The sequence below is a fragment of the Protomyctophum bolini genome, assembly GCF_963924005.1.
Source record: "Protomyctophum bolini genome assembly, chromosome: 6".
In the NCBI taxonomy this organism is placed as follows: Eukaryota; Metazoa; Chordata; class Actinopteri; order Myctophiformes; family Myctophidae; genus Protomyctophum; species Protomyctophum bolini.
Window position 1 is genome coordinate 17,213,635 of NC_137867.1, and position 17,426 is coordinate 17,231,060.

A 17,426-nucleotide genomic window follows, 5' to 3' on the forward strand; every position below is an offset into this window, starting at 1 on the left:
GTCAGTGTTCTTGCCGTCTAATAATAATAGAGTCAACTGTGCGCAGCGGGGAACCCATCATTCCCTTTTTTAATTTAGACGGTATACGTGTGTCAGTCTGCAATAGCTATAGACGTAACATAGCCCATTCTTCTTTGACGTTTACCTTATTAAGATTTTATCCTTATTAAGGCCTACAATAGGCTATTGAGCTTCTGCCTTCTTCACCATTAGAATCGGAGCGAACGTCATTATTATAGAGCCCTTCCTTGGCAAAACGGTCCGACTACCCATCTCTTCTGGCGCCAGCCACCGGCTTGTTGATAAACACGACTCGGATCCCATCAAGGACTCTCTCCGGTGCATTGATGCACCCGTTTCAGTGGTGCAACGGTGAGCATCATTTTATTGTGCTTTTTTTAATAGGCCCGTGTCATATTTGACAAATTAGACGAGTATGGGAGTCATTTTCAGTTATTGGTGATCTAATGTAGAAAATAGATTAGAATTCGTGCATTAGGCCACTTACCTGCATTAGCCTATAGGCTGCATGCACTTCATCATAATTTAAATAGATATAGACTACATTTACATTTATGATAATGAAATAGCCTTGTTTGCTGTACATTACCACGGATGTAATATTTAGTGTTAATAGACTGTATCCTCTCTTTTTTTAGTAAGTCTATATATCAAAGTAGGCTAGTAGACCTATTTATTTAAATCTATTTTGTGACCAACATTGTGTTTGTATAGGATAGGAACAGTGACACCAAAATGTTTGGACTAGTAGCCTATATTGAATTTGAGTCCTGAGCTTTAATTGACCAGCGCGTCTCCAAAAGACTAAACAGGTGATCGATCTGTGCCGTTTTCAGATGCTATCTCGTGGTACTGGTTGTGTTATGCTTTCATTCACACTTGGCGAAAATTGGCGTTCAGTTGTATCCAGTGAAAATTATGGATTAGTGCTGCGCCTGTTTCCTCCCAGTTGAGTGCAGCAGCCATGGCAAGTGACCAGTGGAGTGTTGATGGTGTCCAGACAAGAACAATTACTCCCTTTGTGCTGCTCAACTCTCCTATTCAGAGGGGGAAGAGTGCACAGTTCACACACACACACACACACACACACACACACACACACACACACACACACACACACACACACACACACACGTGTCTGCGTGCACATACAGAAACACAAGAATTGCACAATTGCATATTACTAAAATAATGTATTAAATATCAGCAAGCCATAGCCCAGTATAGAAACGGTGTGCGCCAGTGATGAAGACGGCGTGCATCTTTCTGTTCCAGTGCATGTCACTGTGACACATCTATTGCCGTGTCATGCGTATGTGATGGGAGGTTTGTGTCAACCTACTTTTGGCAAGAAAACTAGCAGCTGTGGTGTTACTTTCCCCTTGTGAACTGCTGAATATTTGATAGAAAGTTCTGCCTGGAGCGCGAGCAACAGAAGCAGCCGAAGCGTTGTGTGTGAAGCGCTTAGTATATGGGCCAAACCAAACCCCCACCAGGCTTCTCTAGGAGCTGTCTGACGCGCAGCTCTGTTCTGACACTTTATAATGGAGTCAGGGTGACTGTGTCAGGTTCTGTGTCCTAAAATGAGAACTTTACACATCCTCTTTCTGTCCCGATGCCATAGCAACATGGGTGCCTCACTGCCTCCCGAGAGACTGCCGATATAGGTCAGTGGTCTTACGGGGCTCCTCTCCATCTACTATGTAGCGTAGCGGTCTTCATAGCATACAAAGATGGAGGCAGATGTGAGCATCCATCCATGCGCACAAACATACACACATACACGATACATACACACACAGGCTTTCATGCTCATGACCCACATTTCAAGTCTGAGTCTAAGGGCTAATTTATACGAAAAACGTGACACAAAAACTATTGATTTTCTTTGTTTGGTTTGCACAACCTGGTCATACCACAAATATAATAGGCAATGGGCATTATTTTGCGGAGGCTTAATAGGCGACCTGTGTCATCAGCTGTGAACTGATGATTAGCCTGCAGCCCTACACCAACACACTCTCTCACACTCACACACTCATACGTGCTCACACAGCCACACACGCACGCGCACTAATGGAGCCCCACACACACACACACACACACACACACACACACACACACACACACACACACACACACAGAAATGCTACTCACTCTTCTCTGTCTCTTCTCTTTGCCTCTGTCATCTCCACCTGTGTGTGAGTGTGTCTATCTTTCTCTTTCCTCTCTGTCTACCCCTCAGTCCTCTATATCTTATGTGTGAGGCCCTCACACGTAAGATATAGACTATAGTCACCCTCACAGTGAGGGTGGCCAGAAAATGAGATATGTAATTTAAGTGGGCACCTAAACATTGTGGGCACCTCAATGTTAAATCGGCTATTTTTGAAACAAATAAAGAATTTTGGAAAATATCAGAAGTATTGTAGTATACATGATTTGAACATGCACACTTGCACAGTACATCTTTATCAGACCTACATTTACCATTCAACTTCTTGTTGTCATTACCAAAGCCCCTGAAAAATGGGACCTCTGCTGCTTGGCACTCAGCATCAGGGTTGGATTGGAGGTAAATCCTAGCCCCGATACGTTCCCTCAGTCCCCATTCTGTAGCTCCGAGATGAGGTCACAAATCCAAGCCATCCCATTGGGTTTCAGAAACGGCGCATGGTTTCCACAACTTACGCTGCTTACCCTTTTCTGAGGATTTTATCTAAAAAGTGAAGGAGCTAAACTAAATTTGATTTAGGAACGGCCAAGAAAATCCAAGTCTCGGCATCAAACAAGCGTTTAAATCGCTTGTTTGGTCAGCCTCTTCCTTGTTTTTCAAGGAAGTTGTGTGTGTGCGTGTGCATGTTGTCGACTGAACTGAAGTCAGTTGGAAAAATAATTCCACATTCGACCAGGGGAGGCGCCGGGGAGACGCTAAAGCTTTTCAACTTCCTTGAAAAACAAGGAAGAGGCTGACTAAACAAGCGATTAAAACGCTCGTTTGATGCCGAGACTTGGATTTTCTTGGCCGTTCCTAAATTAAATTTAGTTTAGCTCCTTATCAGACCTTCACTTTTTGGATAAAATCCTCAGAAAAGGGTAAGCAGCGTAAGTTGTGGAAACCATGCGCTGTTTCTGAAACGCAATGGGGTGGCTTGGATTCGTGACCTCATCTCGGAGCTACAGAATGAGCATAGGGACTGAGGGAACGTATCGGGGCTAGGGTAAGTCCCTGCGACATACTTAAGTGATGTCCAGGGGATGTACTTGTCCAAACGACCGGATTAAGGTTGGTGAGGGGTGTGTTAAAATGACCGGATTAAGGTTGGTGAGGGGTGCGTTAAGGGTTGGGAAAGAGTTAAGGTTATGTTTAGGTGTGCTGCCCTGTGGGAGGTTAGGGTGAGGGTTTGAGATATCGGACCAATGGTATGTCTAACCAAAAGCATGCACCCGTACATTGAGCTGCCTCACACTACAGAAAGATAGGAGATAGGCCCTATGTGCCTCATGGCTCGTCAAGTACCTACTTATTATTCTTGTTGACGCCAATAATGACTGGCTAGCCACAGGTTTTGTAGCAATTTGTAGAAATATTATCCCAAATTCTTTATTTATTAACTTTTTGGGGAAAATTGCCAACTCAACGCTGATGTCCCCACAATGTTTAGGTGCCCACACTTCCAGTTGCCAAAATGACGCTCTTCTATCTATGTATAATCATGTTCATTTACAGAATCCAGTATGTCTGTATGTGCATGCACTGTACGGCACACAAGAACGTTGACACGTCTGATTGTCTCTGTCTGGCCGGGCATTATATTCCCGTCGATGATGTCCCTGCCACCGGCAGCCTCCCATGGAGTGAAGTCATTTAGTAGAACAAATCAAAGCCACGGCCCAGAGCTCAGTGCACTTCAGCAGAGGAGGAAGTCTGAGTGAATGGAGCGAAGGGCACGGTGGATATTGATCCTCGACTTACAGGAGACACTCGGAGGTGATGGAGAAGTCAACATGTTGCCTCCTTGGTATACGTTATTAGATCTAAAAGAGATGAGTGGAAGAACACACCCAGAGTGAAAGTACTTTGAGGAAAAGGTGTGAAATGCTGTAGTCGTATTTCACCGTCGGAAAGTGTTACATCAGACTGTGGCGGTGTATTCTGTACTCTCTGATTTCCTTTTTAATTGACTTATTTTATTTGGAATTCAGTCAATAATATTACGCATACGGTAAACATCTATCTGTCTTGTCTAACAATTATTTATCTTCTGTTAACTTTACATATCATATTAGCCTATGGTTGAATTTAAAGGTAAATAAATACCTCCACCTCTCTACTCCTGGCCTTGAAGCAGTTCTGCACAGATAATATACCTCATGAAAAAGAACACACACACACACACACAGGAAAAGCAAAAGAAAGATGCTTTTATTATCCCATGTTTAGAAGTCAAATAACGGTGTGACCTCCTTGTCCAATCTTTAGTATACTACTGTATTTGTGCAGCTTGTGAACAAAGCCACCCACATCTTTGAGTGTGGAGACATTGCTTCACTTTAAAGACCCTTTTTGAAATTAGACAAACGATTTTCCCTTGTGGATAATAAAGGACATCTAACAAAGCGGTATTCAGTTTAGGCACTATACTGGCTGGTTGCTTGTGTGCATGTTCTCTACAACACTGATATGTATGCCTCATTTAGCCAAATGGAAACAGCAACCTTTATAAATACTTCACCTATAACAAAGAACAATGTTGGCCTTGTTGGGGTAACTAAGAGATTCACTTGGGGAAAAAAGTATTTTTCTACATACATAGATTTTCAACTATGATCCAACTTCCACAGTCCTTAGGAGTTTCACTTCAGGCATTTCTGCTGTCATTGGTACTACTTTTGAAGACAGATGTCGAAACATTTATTTAAACTGGAAACGTCGCTGAGGTTGCCCTCATTTCTTGCAACATAGATGTGTGGGTAACACTTTACTTTAAGGGACAAATTCATGACATAAGGTACAGGTATAGAAAAATGCTACTTGTAACGCCCAAGTCCCTATACTTGGGTGATACTGGACTGGTTGCCGAGGAAGTTCAGACATGTGCTCCAGAAACTGAGCAAACGTTCACTGAGTTTATATTAGAGGATATTTATTCTGCTCAAAGTCCTATACTCTTGCATACAAATAAACATAAATAAACCGTCGACACACACAGGATACAGGTCATCAGAACACAGTCTAAAAACTGTTTGCCTCTGCTACTAGCAACACCTGCGCCTGATTAGGGCCAGGATTAAATACCCTCCCTGTAACCATGGCAACCTGAACTTGATTGACAAATTACAATGACAATTTAAACAATATGGTGGCTCAAATGGCTCTTACACTACTAAAGCAAAACAGAATGTTTGTCTGTATTCTGTAGAGTAGACTATGTGTAGACAAACAATGATGTGCGACAGCTACAGTAGAATGTTGTTCAATAATCTTCAATTTCTTTACTTGCTGGAAGTTTCAGCTTTTTCTTGAAGAAATGTGTTATTATGGTGTAGTTTCATTGAGGGTGGAGTCTGTGGTTCTTTTACGATTTGACGTTGTATATCTTATTTGTGGAATGTAATAACATTGCAAACAATAAAATTTACTTGCACAAAGGAATGTGGGGTTCAGATCATTTAATTATGCTGCAGATTTTCAGGACAGGGCAGGAAAACCGCAGAGTGCGCAGACACACATAAGCAACCCCCCCTGTAGGGCCTTTAAACAATGCCCAATCTCATGTTTTCAAATGTTTTAGTCTGCCATCATTTTCACTCCTTTTTTTATTGCAACGGAATGGCTCTTTATAAACTGTAAAGTTCACACACACACACACACACACACACACACACACACACACACACACACACACACACACAGAAGAACTTCAGTAGACTGAAAAAGCTGAATAGATGTTTCATCTGTGAGCGTTATCACCTTGTCCTTCGACTTTAATGGATTTTGTGAGTGAAAGACTCAGAAACAAATGAGGCTATGTGGTCTGCCATGAATTACAAGTCCGTTGCCTCAAATGCGTTCTAAATCAGTCCTAGTTCTCAAACCCCAAAGGACCCCCAAAATGATACGTATTTTTTTACGCCAAAAGTATGTAGGGATTAAGTGGAAGAAACAGGGAACGTACAGAACAGCTGAAACACGCAATTACTCTGTGTCTCTAGTTCAATACGTTTTCTACATGTGTGCCTTTGTGTGTGCATGAGGCTGCATTGTTTGGTTTCAGTTGGAGCTGGACACAGCTGTAACTCTGACCCGTCCCGCAGATACCCATGGGCATGAGCATTCAGTGCATGCGGTGTGCGTGCGTGCGTGCATGTGTGTGTGTGTGTGTGTGTGTGTGTTGTTTGTCTAGCCGTCTATATTGTGGATGTTTACGGCGAGTGGTCTGATATGTATTATTGGTGTGTTTGTGCAGGGTGCTTCTGTGGTCTGGGACTGGTCTACTCCAACAAGTCGTGCACCATGCCTCCCATCACCTTCCAGGACCTGCCCCTCAACATCTACATGGTCATCTTCGGCACCGGCATCTTCGTCTTCATTCTCAGCCTCATCTTTTGCTGCTACTTCATCAGGTGAGAGGAACAGGACGACTCAGTGTGTGTGTGTGTGTGTGTGTGTGTGTGTGTGTGTGTGTGTGTGTGTGTGTGTGTGTGTGTGTGTGTGTGTGTGAGGAAGATGATGTGGGGGAGGAGGAAGAGTATAACCTCTCCTGTAGTTGACAATGAACTCCCTGATGTGCTGAAGAGATGATTGTGTCCGAGGGACAGGATGTGAGGCTGCAGGAAGCAGCCTGACATACAGTGTGTGTGTGTGTGTGTGTGTGTGTGTGTGTGTGTGTGTGTGTGTGTGTGTGTGTGCGTGTGCGTGCGTGCGTGTGTGTCGACAGACTTAAGTGTAGCAAAGGCAGTGTTTCCAAACAGTGGGTCGGGATCCATTGTATTATTTCAAAAGATTAAAACAACTTTATTCAAAATATGTCATAATAAAAAAAGAAAATCTGAATTTTATTTATTTATTGAAAATAGCCGATGCGACACTTTAGCTTGTAGCAGCCTTGTAAGCTTGTAAGTTGTAACTAACGCCCTTACATCACGTTACGTTACCTAACGAAACTACTTTTTGCAGTAACTTGTAACCTAACGCTTTACATTGCCCCATTCCATAACGGCGTTATAGTTATTTTGCTTGCGTTACCCGCGTTATTATGTTATTATGTCAACTTATGTGATCCAAGTGAAAAGTGTCCCCGTCGTCTCTGTGCTGACTGCTGAGAGAGCGCTCTCTGTGTTGAACTCTGTTGACAGGTTGTGCTCTCATACTAGCCTCTGAGCCCACATGGCTTTTCACTCTAACATGAACAAAGCACGTCACAAAAGAGGTCATTGATTGGCTAACGTAGGGCCAGACTTCAGGGTAAGCCAATCAGAGACAGTCTGACAGAGTAGGGCGGGTCTTACTCTCATGGCTGTGATAAACACAGACACACAAACCCTTGTAACGCATACACAGAAAACGCCGGTTGAACAAACATTATTACCACCCGCTACAATGGCAAATGTGGATAACAGCGAGATCGGATGCTTTGTGGGTTGGAAATACAAGCATTATTTTGAGTACTTGCGGGTAAAGGACGACAAAAACATGAGGTGAAAATGAAAATGATGTGGCGGACAGAAAGCATTGTCCACAGCCAAGAAGAGCAATGCAAATCTAAGATAGCATCTTAAATCAGTTCATGAGGCTGACTCACATGGACCAACACCACCAAAACAGACAATCGCCACAGTAGCATGTCACCAAGAGTCAACTTGACAAAATGATTGCTAGGTAGCCTATGTTGTTGAGGAAATGCTTCCCCTCTCAATGGTGGAGTCTGTTCCTTTCAGAGCACTGGTCAGCAAAATACCAGTGAAAGCAGGGCCAATGTGCAGAAATACATTTTCCAAATACCTGAACAGTGAATATTCTAAAATGGAAGATGAGCTCAAAAATACATTTGATGAATTAGAATATCTCTCTACCACTGCAGATATATGGACTCATTTTTTATTTGATTATTATAAAAAAATTGAAGGAGTTGAGGCTACAATAAAGATGCCTGTCAAAATTTCTGAACATGTTTTATTGTTCCACTACATTTCATAATGTTAGGAGGGAGTTGTCTTTTCTCTTACTGTGCGACAGAACAAAAAACCTTCTTTTAAATCGTTTATATTATAATTTTTTTAAGTAAAGTAAAGTAACTTGAAAGTATTACTTTCATAATTTAATAACTAGTAAAGTAACTAGTTACTTTTTTAGATAAGTAACTATAACTATAACTCTTTACTTTTTAAAAGTAACTTGAACAACACTGATCATGTGTTGATGGAAGGGTGTCAACACACTCTGAGAATAACAAAGAGCGCAGCAAACCAGAGACGGAGATATCAGAAAACAAATGATGTCACCACCACAATACAGTTGGAATGCAGCTGGTATGCAGCTGAGGTTTTGGCTCTCACTTATCCGCGTCCCAAGGACCGCTGTCAAGGTCCTATACTTCATTGTTGGTCTGTTATGTCCCAGTCTAGGGAAAAAAGGGATGCAACATAAAATTAAAGACACTTTAACCAACACATAACGTGCTCTCACATAACAGTGACCTCACATAACAAGATGTCTATGTAGACTCAAAACTAATACAGAGAACCAAACAAAGTGCATGTGTGGGTGGACAGCATTACTTCAAATTCTGCCAGCGACCACAAGTTTGAAGGCCTTAAGGTTTAAGTAGTCTCTTCAAACTCTATGCACACAGAATAACTCTTCCTATCCCAGGCCACTGGCTGCATTTAGTTTACAGTGGTTCTCAAAGTTTTTAATTTCAAGGACCCCCATAACTCTGATGGAATCAAATGGACCCGTACGGGCCATCTGGAACAGTGCATCGTGCATGTGTTTGGTCCGACGTACTAACAGTCCGACAGGCATTAGTCCGACACCCTTCCCAAAACACAAACCTAAACCTAACCTCACGGGTTGTGTTGTGTTTTAACCTGCCACACATGTCGGGAGCCAAGGGTGAGTTTTAACCGGCCACGGGTTAGTTGTAACCGGCCACCCATGTCGGGAGCGACGGTGTTGTCAAACTAATACCTGTCGGACTGTTAGTATGTCTTGTCTAACCAACATAACGACCACATTTGGACCCTACTCAAGGACACTTTGAGATCCACTGGTGTAGCAGTGTTTCCAGTAAGCTAACATGCACAATAGCAGCACCCTGACTCTGTTTGACCAGAATGGAACAGAGCCTTGAAGGAATTAGGGAAGGGGCCCGGAAGTAGGAAGAGTTATTCTGTGCACACAGAGCCTATTACTCAAAGCAGTGGTGATTGGCAACCAGCAATTAGGAAATGGTCAGCACCTGGAAGTGAACACTCAAACTCATACACAAACCCCACACATAAACCGACATGAAACCCACACACACTGCCACACAGTCACACAATATTAACACTCGTAACATGGTCAAATAACAAAAATAGCAGATCTACCAGGTACCAGCTCACAACTCTTGGTAGATCTGCTATTTTTTCAGAAGGTTTGCATATTCTTTGCAGAATGTTCACCTATTAGGACATGCCCTGAAGGGTTGTTATGGTTCATGTGGTTAATCGAATCTAGATTCCAGTTTTCGCATCAGGCTAAATAGATGTGCTGCCGTCAACGTTATATTACTGTAAGCTTAGCCTGAGGCTGAGCTAATGTGTTAGGTTTCTGGTCTAGAGGGGCGGGTCGAGGCAGAGATTTGCGCACGCCTTGATTGGATCTCACCGATCTGTCAGTCACCCCCCGACCCCCGGCCCCTCCTCCTCTCCCCCCTAGTGCAGCGCTACGTCACATCATTTGGAGTGACGCCCACCCGGAAGGGTTGACTCCCACTTTTAGACCAGAGTGGCCAATGCAAAATTAAAGCCTGGTACCGAGGCTACAGTAAGCTACACACACGCGCGCGAGCGCACGCACGCACGCACGCACACACACACACACACACACACACACACACACACACACACACACACACACACACACACAATGACATGATCATATTTTACAGCTGACAGAGGGGGGAAATGCTTGAACATGGAGGTCAGGATGTTTCTGTCAATATTACCTGGGCAACACTTCCACTACCGAGGAATAAAGTGAGACTGGGGGGAAAGTAATTAAAATGTCTCTTGGCAACCTGGACTTCATATTTTATTGCTGCGATGTTGCTGAGATAAAAAAAGACACCTCATGTATCACAGCCTTAAAGGAGTAGTTCACCCCAAAAATAATGACATATCCAGAATATATCCTTGCGATTTTTTTGTTTTGTCCCATTCCTAAACCAATAATTCGATGACAGGTCATATCGGTCAGTGTAGGAGACTCAATTTAGTCTCCTACCAGGGTCAGCCTAGCGGTCCGGGCACCTAGGCTGGTAATCCTATTTCCAATTCGAGTCCTGATCCCGACGATCTTTGCTGCGTGTCACCCCCCATCTCTCCCCCCATTTCCTGTCACACTCTACTGTCTAACTATCAATAAAAAGACATAAAAAAGCCTGGATAATACACCAGTGATTTCTTTCTGCTTTAAGAGACAGAAAGATCTTTGTGTAGGCTGTGACTGAATAAAAGGTTATTATATTTCTATTGCTATGACCAGGTTGTGTCCTGGAAGAATAAAGGTTTGGGTGGGGGTCAAAAGATGTCCAATGACAGTGTCAGAAAAAGCTGGATCTGTCCCAGTTCATGTGAAGCACTTGCATGTGAATCATGTCTGATGACTCACTTCCTTTACCTCTATTGCCATGAATGCATCAAGGTAGCATTGAGAGTGTGATTCATCAAATGAATGCTGGTAAATGCTATTCTCCTTTAGACCAGGTTCAAAAATAATAATATACTGTATATGTTTAAATAGGGAAAATAGCAAATATACAAGCTCACAACTCGTCATGATGCGACACTTTGTGAGCTTGTAGGGCCCATAGGCTTGCTATTTTTGCTATATGTCATACAATGAAGTATGTCTTTTAGCGGTTAACAAGCTCTGTTAGGGCTTTCTTCATGGACTTCTGTTGGAGTAATCAATCTACAAAAGCTGAACAGAAATATCCCAAAGCCCCTTACCCCCTTTCACCCATTATAGATCTTCTTCCAGGCATGGGAAACAACCTCCGCTCATGTCAGACGTATATCCTCACATTGTTCTATTGAAGACTGTTTGTAGCAATCAGCGCAAACAATAAACTAAGAGAGAGAAATAATAACAAATACACTGTCATTTCCGGATTCCCCATACTTTAAGCGGTGACTCAGTTCTTATTTTCTTGGGCATCTAAAGCTAAATTCATCATTCATTTCAGGTGCTCACATTGCATTTTGTTTTGGGCCAAACCACAGACAGTGACAGACATCAGTCTATGTTTAGTTGTGTAAAAACACTCCGAAACATGGAGCCAAAAATAACTGAACAGATACAGCCTGCCAGGCTGATAAAGATCTCATATCCATTGTGTGTGTGTGTGTGTGTGTGTGTGTGTGTGTGTGTGTGTGTGTGTGTGTGTGTGTGTGTGTGTGTGTGTGTGTGTGTGTGTGTGTGTGTGTGTGTGTGGGCGGGGGGGGGGTAAAATTACAGAAACAGTGTGTGTGTGTGTGTGTGTGTGTGTGTGTGTGTGTGTGTGTGTGTGTGTGTGTGTGTGTGTGTGTGTGTGTGTATGCTTGAGGGTTTGAGGAAGTGAGGCAATGTATGTTTTAACTTTTTACAGAGATCTTATTTAATGTGTGGACTTGCACTTGCACTGTGCACTTGAGCATGCATGTGTCCATGCATATTGTATGTAGTTTGAAGGATATACAGTACTGTATGGGTACTGGGTAGCTGAGAAGGTCATTCATTATGTCGAAGCATACAGTACGTATAAATTACACAGCCACGGGCCTGTAAAGGCACCACACTGTATTAAATTAGAATGGTGGTGTAGATTGTAAATTAACTTAAATATTGACCTATTTTTGTTTATCTGCAGTAAATTACGACACCAAGCACAGAGTGAGCGTTTTGGATACAGAGAGGTAAGCTACAGGAGTCTGTTGAATTCAATGAACACATCTGCCCCCAGGCTCCAATTAATAGGGCATCTTTATAACATAGTTTTGTGTTGCTCTTGCAGGTGGTTTTAAAAGGGGATCCTAAGAAGCTGAATCTTCATGGGGTAAGAATAATGTTTGTGTATGTATTTGTGCAACTAGTAATACAACAAGCCCCTGGGGCTTTTTGTGTCATCATTTTAGCATAACCTTTGACTGCCTATAGTCCTATACTGTTAATAATCTGTCAATGAAGTATTCGATCAAACAATCAAATCAATAAAACTGTGACAATGCAAGGCTTGTCTGAACATAAAGTGCTGTTATAAAGTCCAAGAGAGCGTAGCAGAGCGCAAACACAGACAGAACACATTTTCTGTGTTATGTCTGTGTTTGATGGCTGCCTCAATGCTTTCCCAATGGAAGTCATATAGTCATCATACACACATTCAGAATGAATGTTCTGTGTTCTGTCATTTGTGTTTGATGGGCAGAACACAGCCATCAAACACAAATGTTTGGTCAAACCATGTGACTCCCATTGGAAAAGCATTGAGGCAGCCATCAAACAGACAGAACACAGAACATGCGTTCTGCATACACACGTATCAAACGTGTTATTTGTGTTATTAGCGGGCGGACTTGTAAGAAACCAGCAAGATTTGGCTTTTGGTGACTAGTTTCAGAATTTTGGTATGGGTATAAGGATTTCAAAAAGCTGTGCAAACGCGTTGGGAGCGCCCCCTAGTGGTCTGTTTGCACAGGCTCAAATATTGGATATGTATAACTATGGTTGAAAACCAAAATAATTGATAAAAGAGATTTTTGGAGCATTTTAAGGTCACGGCAGCTCCATCATGGACGCCATCTTGAAACCGATGCCTTTCAAGTTGTTCGTTTTCCGTAAACTTTTAGTATGTTATTTAGCACACCCAATGGTAACAGAATCCATTAAAAAAAATCTCTTCTATCAATTATTATGCCCATACCTAACACCATGCCAAAGTTCAAAAAGTAGTTACGACGTGCATATCCTAAAATAATTAGTATGTTATTTAGCACACCCAATAGTAACATACCAGTAATCCATTGAAAATCTCTTTTATCAATTATTTTGGTTTTCAACCATACCTACGTATCCAATATTTGTTTGTGCAAACACCCAACACGTTTGCACAGCTTTTTGAAATCCTTATACCCATACCTAACAGGCACACCACACCAAAATTCAGAAACTAGTCACCAAAAGCCAAATCTTGCTGATTTCTTACAAGTCCAGCCCTCGCTATATTTAGAACTTTAGGGAGTTTGGAATGAATGTTTATTTCATCTATATTTACCGATGCTCTGCATCATTGAGTTTGATTGCCAACACCTGCTACAGTGGCCACCTCGTGGTCGCTTGATTTTGTAACCTGAACGTAACCACTGTATGATGAATATTATTAGTAACCTGTGAATGTAACCACGGTGTGCTGAATCTGTACTTTGGGTTATTGCGTTTACATTCTTATTTTATTGGATTGGGGGAAAAAATGGTTGGACTTCATACTTTGCCTCATCCTTGTGTTCTGACCGACACTCCAGAACGAGTGCAATCTTTTATAACCATCAGCACCTATCCCTTTCCTTCAGTTGCTCTGTGTATATGTGGAACAAAGCAACACAATTAATAATAATTATAAATGATACATAGCTTGCAGAGTTAGTTCAGTACTTGAGCGGCTTCATGCTGAACAATTGGGTGGGGTATTTCCTTAGAGTATATATGAATAGAGACGGCACCCGGAGGAAACCCTGAGGCGAAATGGACATAGTGGCCGAATTTGGTATTGCAGCACTGGGCCAAACTCATGAACGCGCTGGTCCATTGACTATCATTGTGCACGTTCACGATGACACGTGAACGCTGTTTCATATGTGAACGCCGCTGTTTTATACGTGAACGTGTGCAATGATAGTCAACGGCCAGCGCATTCATGAGTTTGGGGCAAATCCATCCCAGAATGCACTCTGTTCCTGAGTGAAATCGGCCCATGCGCTTTTGAGCAACTTAATGTGGATGGGAGGAGATATCCGGTGCCGTCTCTATTCATATTAGCTCTGGTCCATAGCCTTCTACTGCTTTGATTCTGTCCTGCAATAAGGCTATGGGACTTTCAGTTTTAAATCTCAAAAACAAAATGTTATTGTAATGTATATCTATCTCCCTCTTTCACCTGTTCCTTGTCTGTCGCTCACACAACAGCAGACATGTGCTGTATGCCTGGAAGACTTCAAAGTCAAAGACGAGTTGGGAGTGTTGCCATGCCAACATGCCTTTCACAGGAAGTGAGTACAGAACACACATGAGAATGCTTTTGTCCAACATTGTCAGCAGTTCACGGATGATAGTGTGGTGATGATAATGTAGACCTAACAAACCAAAAACAGGTCTGCGGTCCAGTTTGTCTTGAACGTGGCATGTCTTTTCTGCCAGAGGATTCTCTGCTTTTACTTATCTTATCAAGTGTGTTAAAGTACTTTTAGTTTTTGCAGTCAGAGGTTACCTATTTGGGCTGTATTCTTAAACAAAAAAACTAATCAAAGAACAAGACTTCTGGGCAGAATTTCCTCTTGTCAACAACGAGGACTCATTCAATGCCACTTTGAACCTTTCAGGAGGAAAAAATGTGGAGGTAATTATCACTTCTCCCTTCAAATGTTCCTATATAATCAGCATGAGTGAGACAGTTTCTGAAAATAGCAGATCTACAAGCTCACAACACACATTTGAGCGATGTAACGCGTTGTGAAGAGATTAGGTATTTTCAAATGTTCAAATAGCCAATGTATATTGGGTTAAACTGGTTAAACTGGTTTACCGGTAGATACTAAGCAATTTGGCTGTAGACCCTTGGACCACTGAGGGTCCTCTGACCCCATGTTTCGAACCACTGAATTGACCCATAAACTATGTAACCGTCTCTCTCGTGCTCTGCTGCAGGTGTCTTGTGAAGTGGTTGGAGGTGCGCTGTGTCTGTCCCATGTGCAACAAGCCCATCGCTGGCCCTCCGGAGCAGCATCACAGCATAGGGACGCTACTAGACGAACTGGTGTAACCCAGTAGCTTCCCTCCAGCCTGGGTGGGACGCCGCCCGGGCTGGGCCAGAACTGAGCAGGCCGACCCCAGGTTGGTTATGTTGTGAAAGACACCCCCCACCCCCTCAACCCACGCTGGCAAAACACCCTGCTGGAGTTGGGGTGGTAACCTAGTTACCGCCCGTGGAAGACTCTTGAGGGATGTGGTTGCCTATAGCAACCAGTCCTGAGATGGTGCGATGCGACACCTTGTGGCGTCTGAGGGATTGTGTTCAGCCACTCACTCATCACCGTACCACTCTTCTTTCAATGACACCCCCCCCCCCCCCTCCGCCTCGACTAGCCCAGCCCTCCATCCTCGGACCCTCACATCTCTACCTCAGTGCCCTGTTGTCTCCAACCAGGCTTCTGAGGTAATGTTCCATATGGATGTGGAGGGGTGCGGAAGAATGGGATTGATTGCTCGGAGGCAAAAAGCAGTGATCCTCTCAGAAAATGTGCATGCGTGTCTGTGCCGGCGTGTGTGTGTGCGTGCGCATATGTGTGTGTCTGTGTGAGTGTTAGTGGTGGGCATCCATATGTTATGATATCAGTATTGTTTGAGCAATATGCAATATTGTATGGGATAATGTCAAATGTACGGGCACTGTCAGGCAGTATTGGAAAATGACCCCCCTGAAAGGTAATTTATATCACTCACTGTAAGTTAAGGCTACTTACGAGCAAAATCAATAATTTCACACAAAATAGATATGAAAAATATATTATTAGCTTCTATAGCAACATAAGCAGAGTAGTGGTCTGTTATTGAGAATAGCAGTCTGCTATCAGGAAATGACAGACCACAGAATACTATGAATGAGTAATAAGAATTGAGCATTCAACAAAGCTGTGCAAAATGTACAACACATTGAATTGATTACCTTCTTCTGTTACACATTTGATGCAGATATATGTGCACTCTGTGAACTTGCCAGGAACACAATAAGAACAGATAGTATCACAGGGAGACTAACATCTGAGAAAAGAAGACATTTTAGTTAGACTGCTGACTATTTAATGGGTTTCACCCACATGGAATGGACCAGAATGGTGATAGCTATTATAATATATAACTGGGAGTCTGGGACAGGGACACTACTGATTGTCGTGAAGTGTAGTATCAAATTCAGTACTGGCCAAAAGCTTCGGACAGAGTTTTTGGAGGATGTGAAAAACCCATAAATAACATAACCTTGGTGAAAGTTACACTGGTTGAAGCTAAACATGGCTAAAGAAACTTTCAGCTAAATATGAATGTTAAATGGAATAGTGCTGCTACATTTCTCACAAATCAAATTATTGATTTTGTATTGAGAAGTCCAACTAATATTGATATGGGAAATCCATACTGGTGCCCACCTCAATTTGATTATAGATGTTCCAGTTTATTTTGTCTCTGAAATCTGATGTTATTCAGACTTTTCTTTTCTTTATCGCTCTTTTACATGATTTGGGTTCGTTACATAGCTCCCAAGAATTTATCATTTTGTGCACCCCAACAGTTTTATTATTGGTTGAAATGTGTTGATTGAAATGTGTTGACTGAATTGTATATGTATTTGCACTCTGAATTCACAAGCGATTAAAAAAATGGCTGCCATTATTGTCCAAAATATTTAGACCAAGGTGTGGCGGGTGTCAAAAGCACCATACCAGGTCTACTGTTTTCAATTGTGGTAAATCTTCTAAACTACTTTTAGTGTCTGAGAAAAGCAAATGGTAGCATAGCACTTTAATGTTGTTGTGTGAATTCATCTGAGAAACTAACTAAATACCACTTATTTTTTACACAGAACAGAATTCTGTTGCGTTGGATGCTGGTGATTCTGTTTTACATTCCTTGATTGTGGGTTTACAGCAACGTTTTAGATAAGCACTGCCAAAATTGAGCACAACCTTACCAAGCACATGATCCAGATAGGCACCTGCACTATAATTAAATGTCAGAATTAAAGGTGAGAGTGCAGACTTATAATTCACATGAGACCATGTGCCAAAAAAAAGACATGTTTTTGCAGGACATGAACAAGGAAAATGTTTTCTCACATTCTGACCACATTCCACATTTTGTAATTTAAAGGATGTAAATATATTTGACTTCA

General features: G+C 42.3%; 1 protein-coding gene across 2 annotated transcripts; it reads left to right on the forward strand.

The window, feature by feature from the left end:
* The first annotated feature begins 31 nt into the window (after nt 1-31).
* Nucleotides 32-17,398, forward strand: rnf122 (ring finger protein 122). Of its 2 annotated transcripts, none has more exons than XM_080765972.1 (6): nt 32-372; nt 6,492-6,648; nt 12,141-12,186; nt 12,285-12,326; nt 14,450-14,532; nt 15,188-17,398. In XM_080765972.1, exons 1-6 carry the CDS (start codon nt 348-350, stop codon nt 15,300-15,302), a joined length of 468 nt encoding a protein of 155 aa, XP_080622098.1. In that variant the 5' UTR covers nt 32-347; the 3' UTR covers nt 15,303-17,398. The 2 variants fall into 2 exon arrangements, with proteins under 2 accessions (XP_080622098.1, XP_080622099.1); XM_080765973.1 differs by having other exon boundaries at nt 14,453-14,532.
* The last annotated feature ends 28 nt before the right edge of the window (nt 17,399-17,426 follow it).

What these genes read in the sequence shown, in the direction of transcription:
- rnf122 (XM_080765972.1), top strand. Translation starts at nt 348, where the DNA reads ATGCACCCGTTTCAGTGGTGCAACG. An exon ending in AGCGTTTTGGATACAGAGAG is followed by an intron (nt 12,187 to 12,284) that starts GTAAGCTACAGG and finishes TTGCTCTTGCAG; the next exon opens with GTGGTTTTAAAAGGGGATCC. An exon ending in AGAAGCTGAATCTTCATGGG is followed by an intron (nt 12,327 to 14,449) that starts GTAAGAATAATG and finishes CTCACACAACAG; the next exon opens with CAGACATGTGCTGTATGCCT.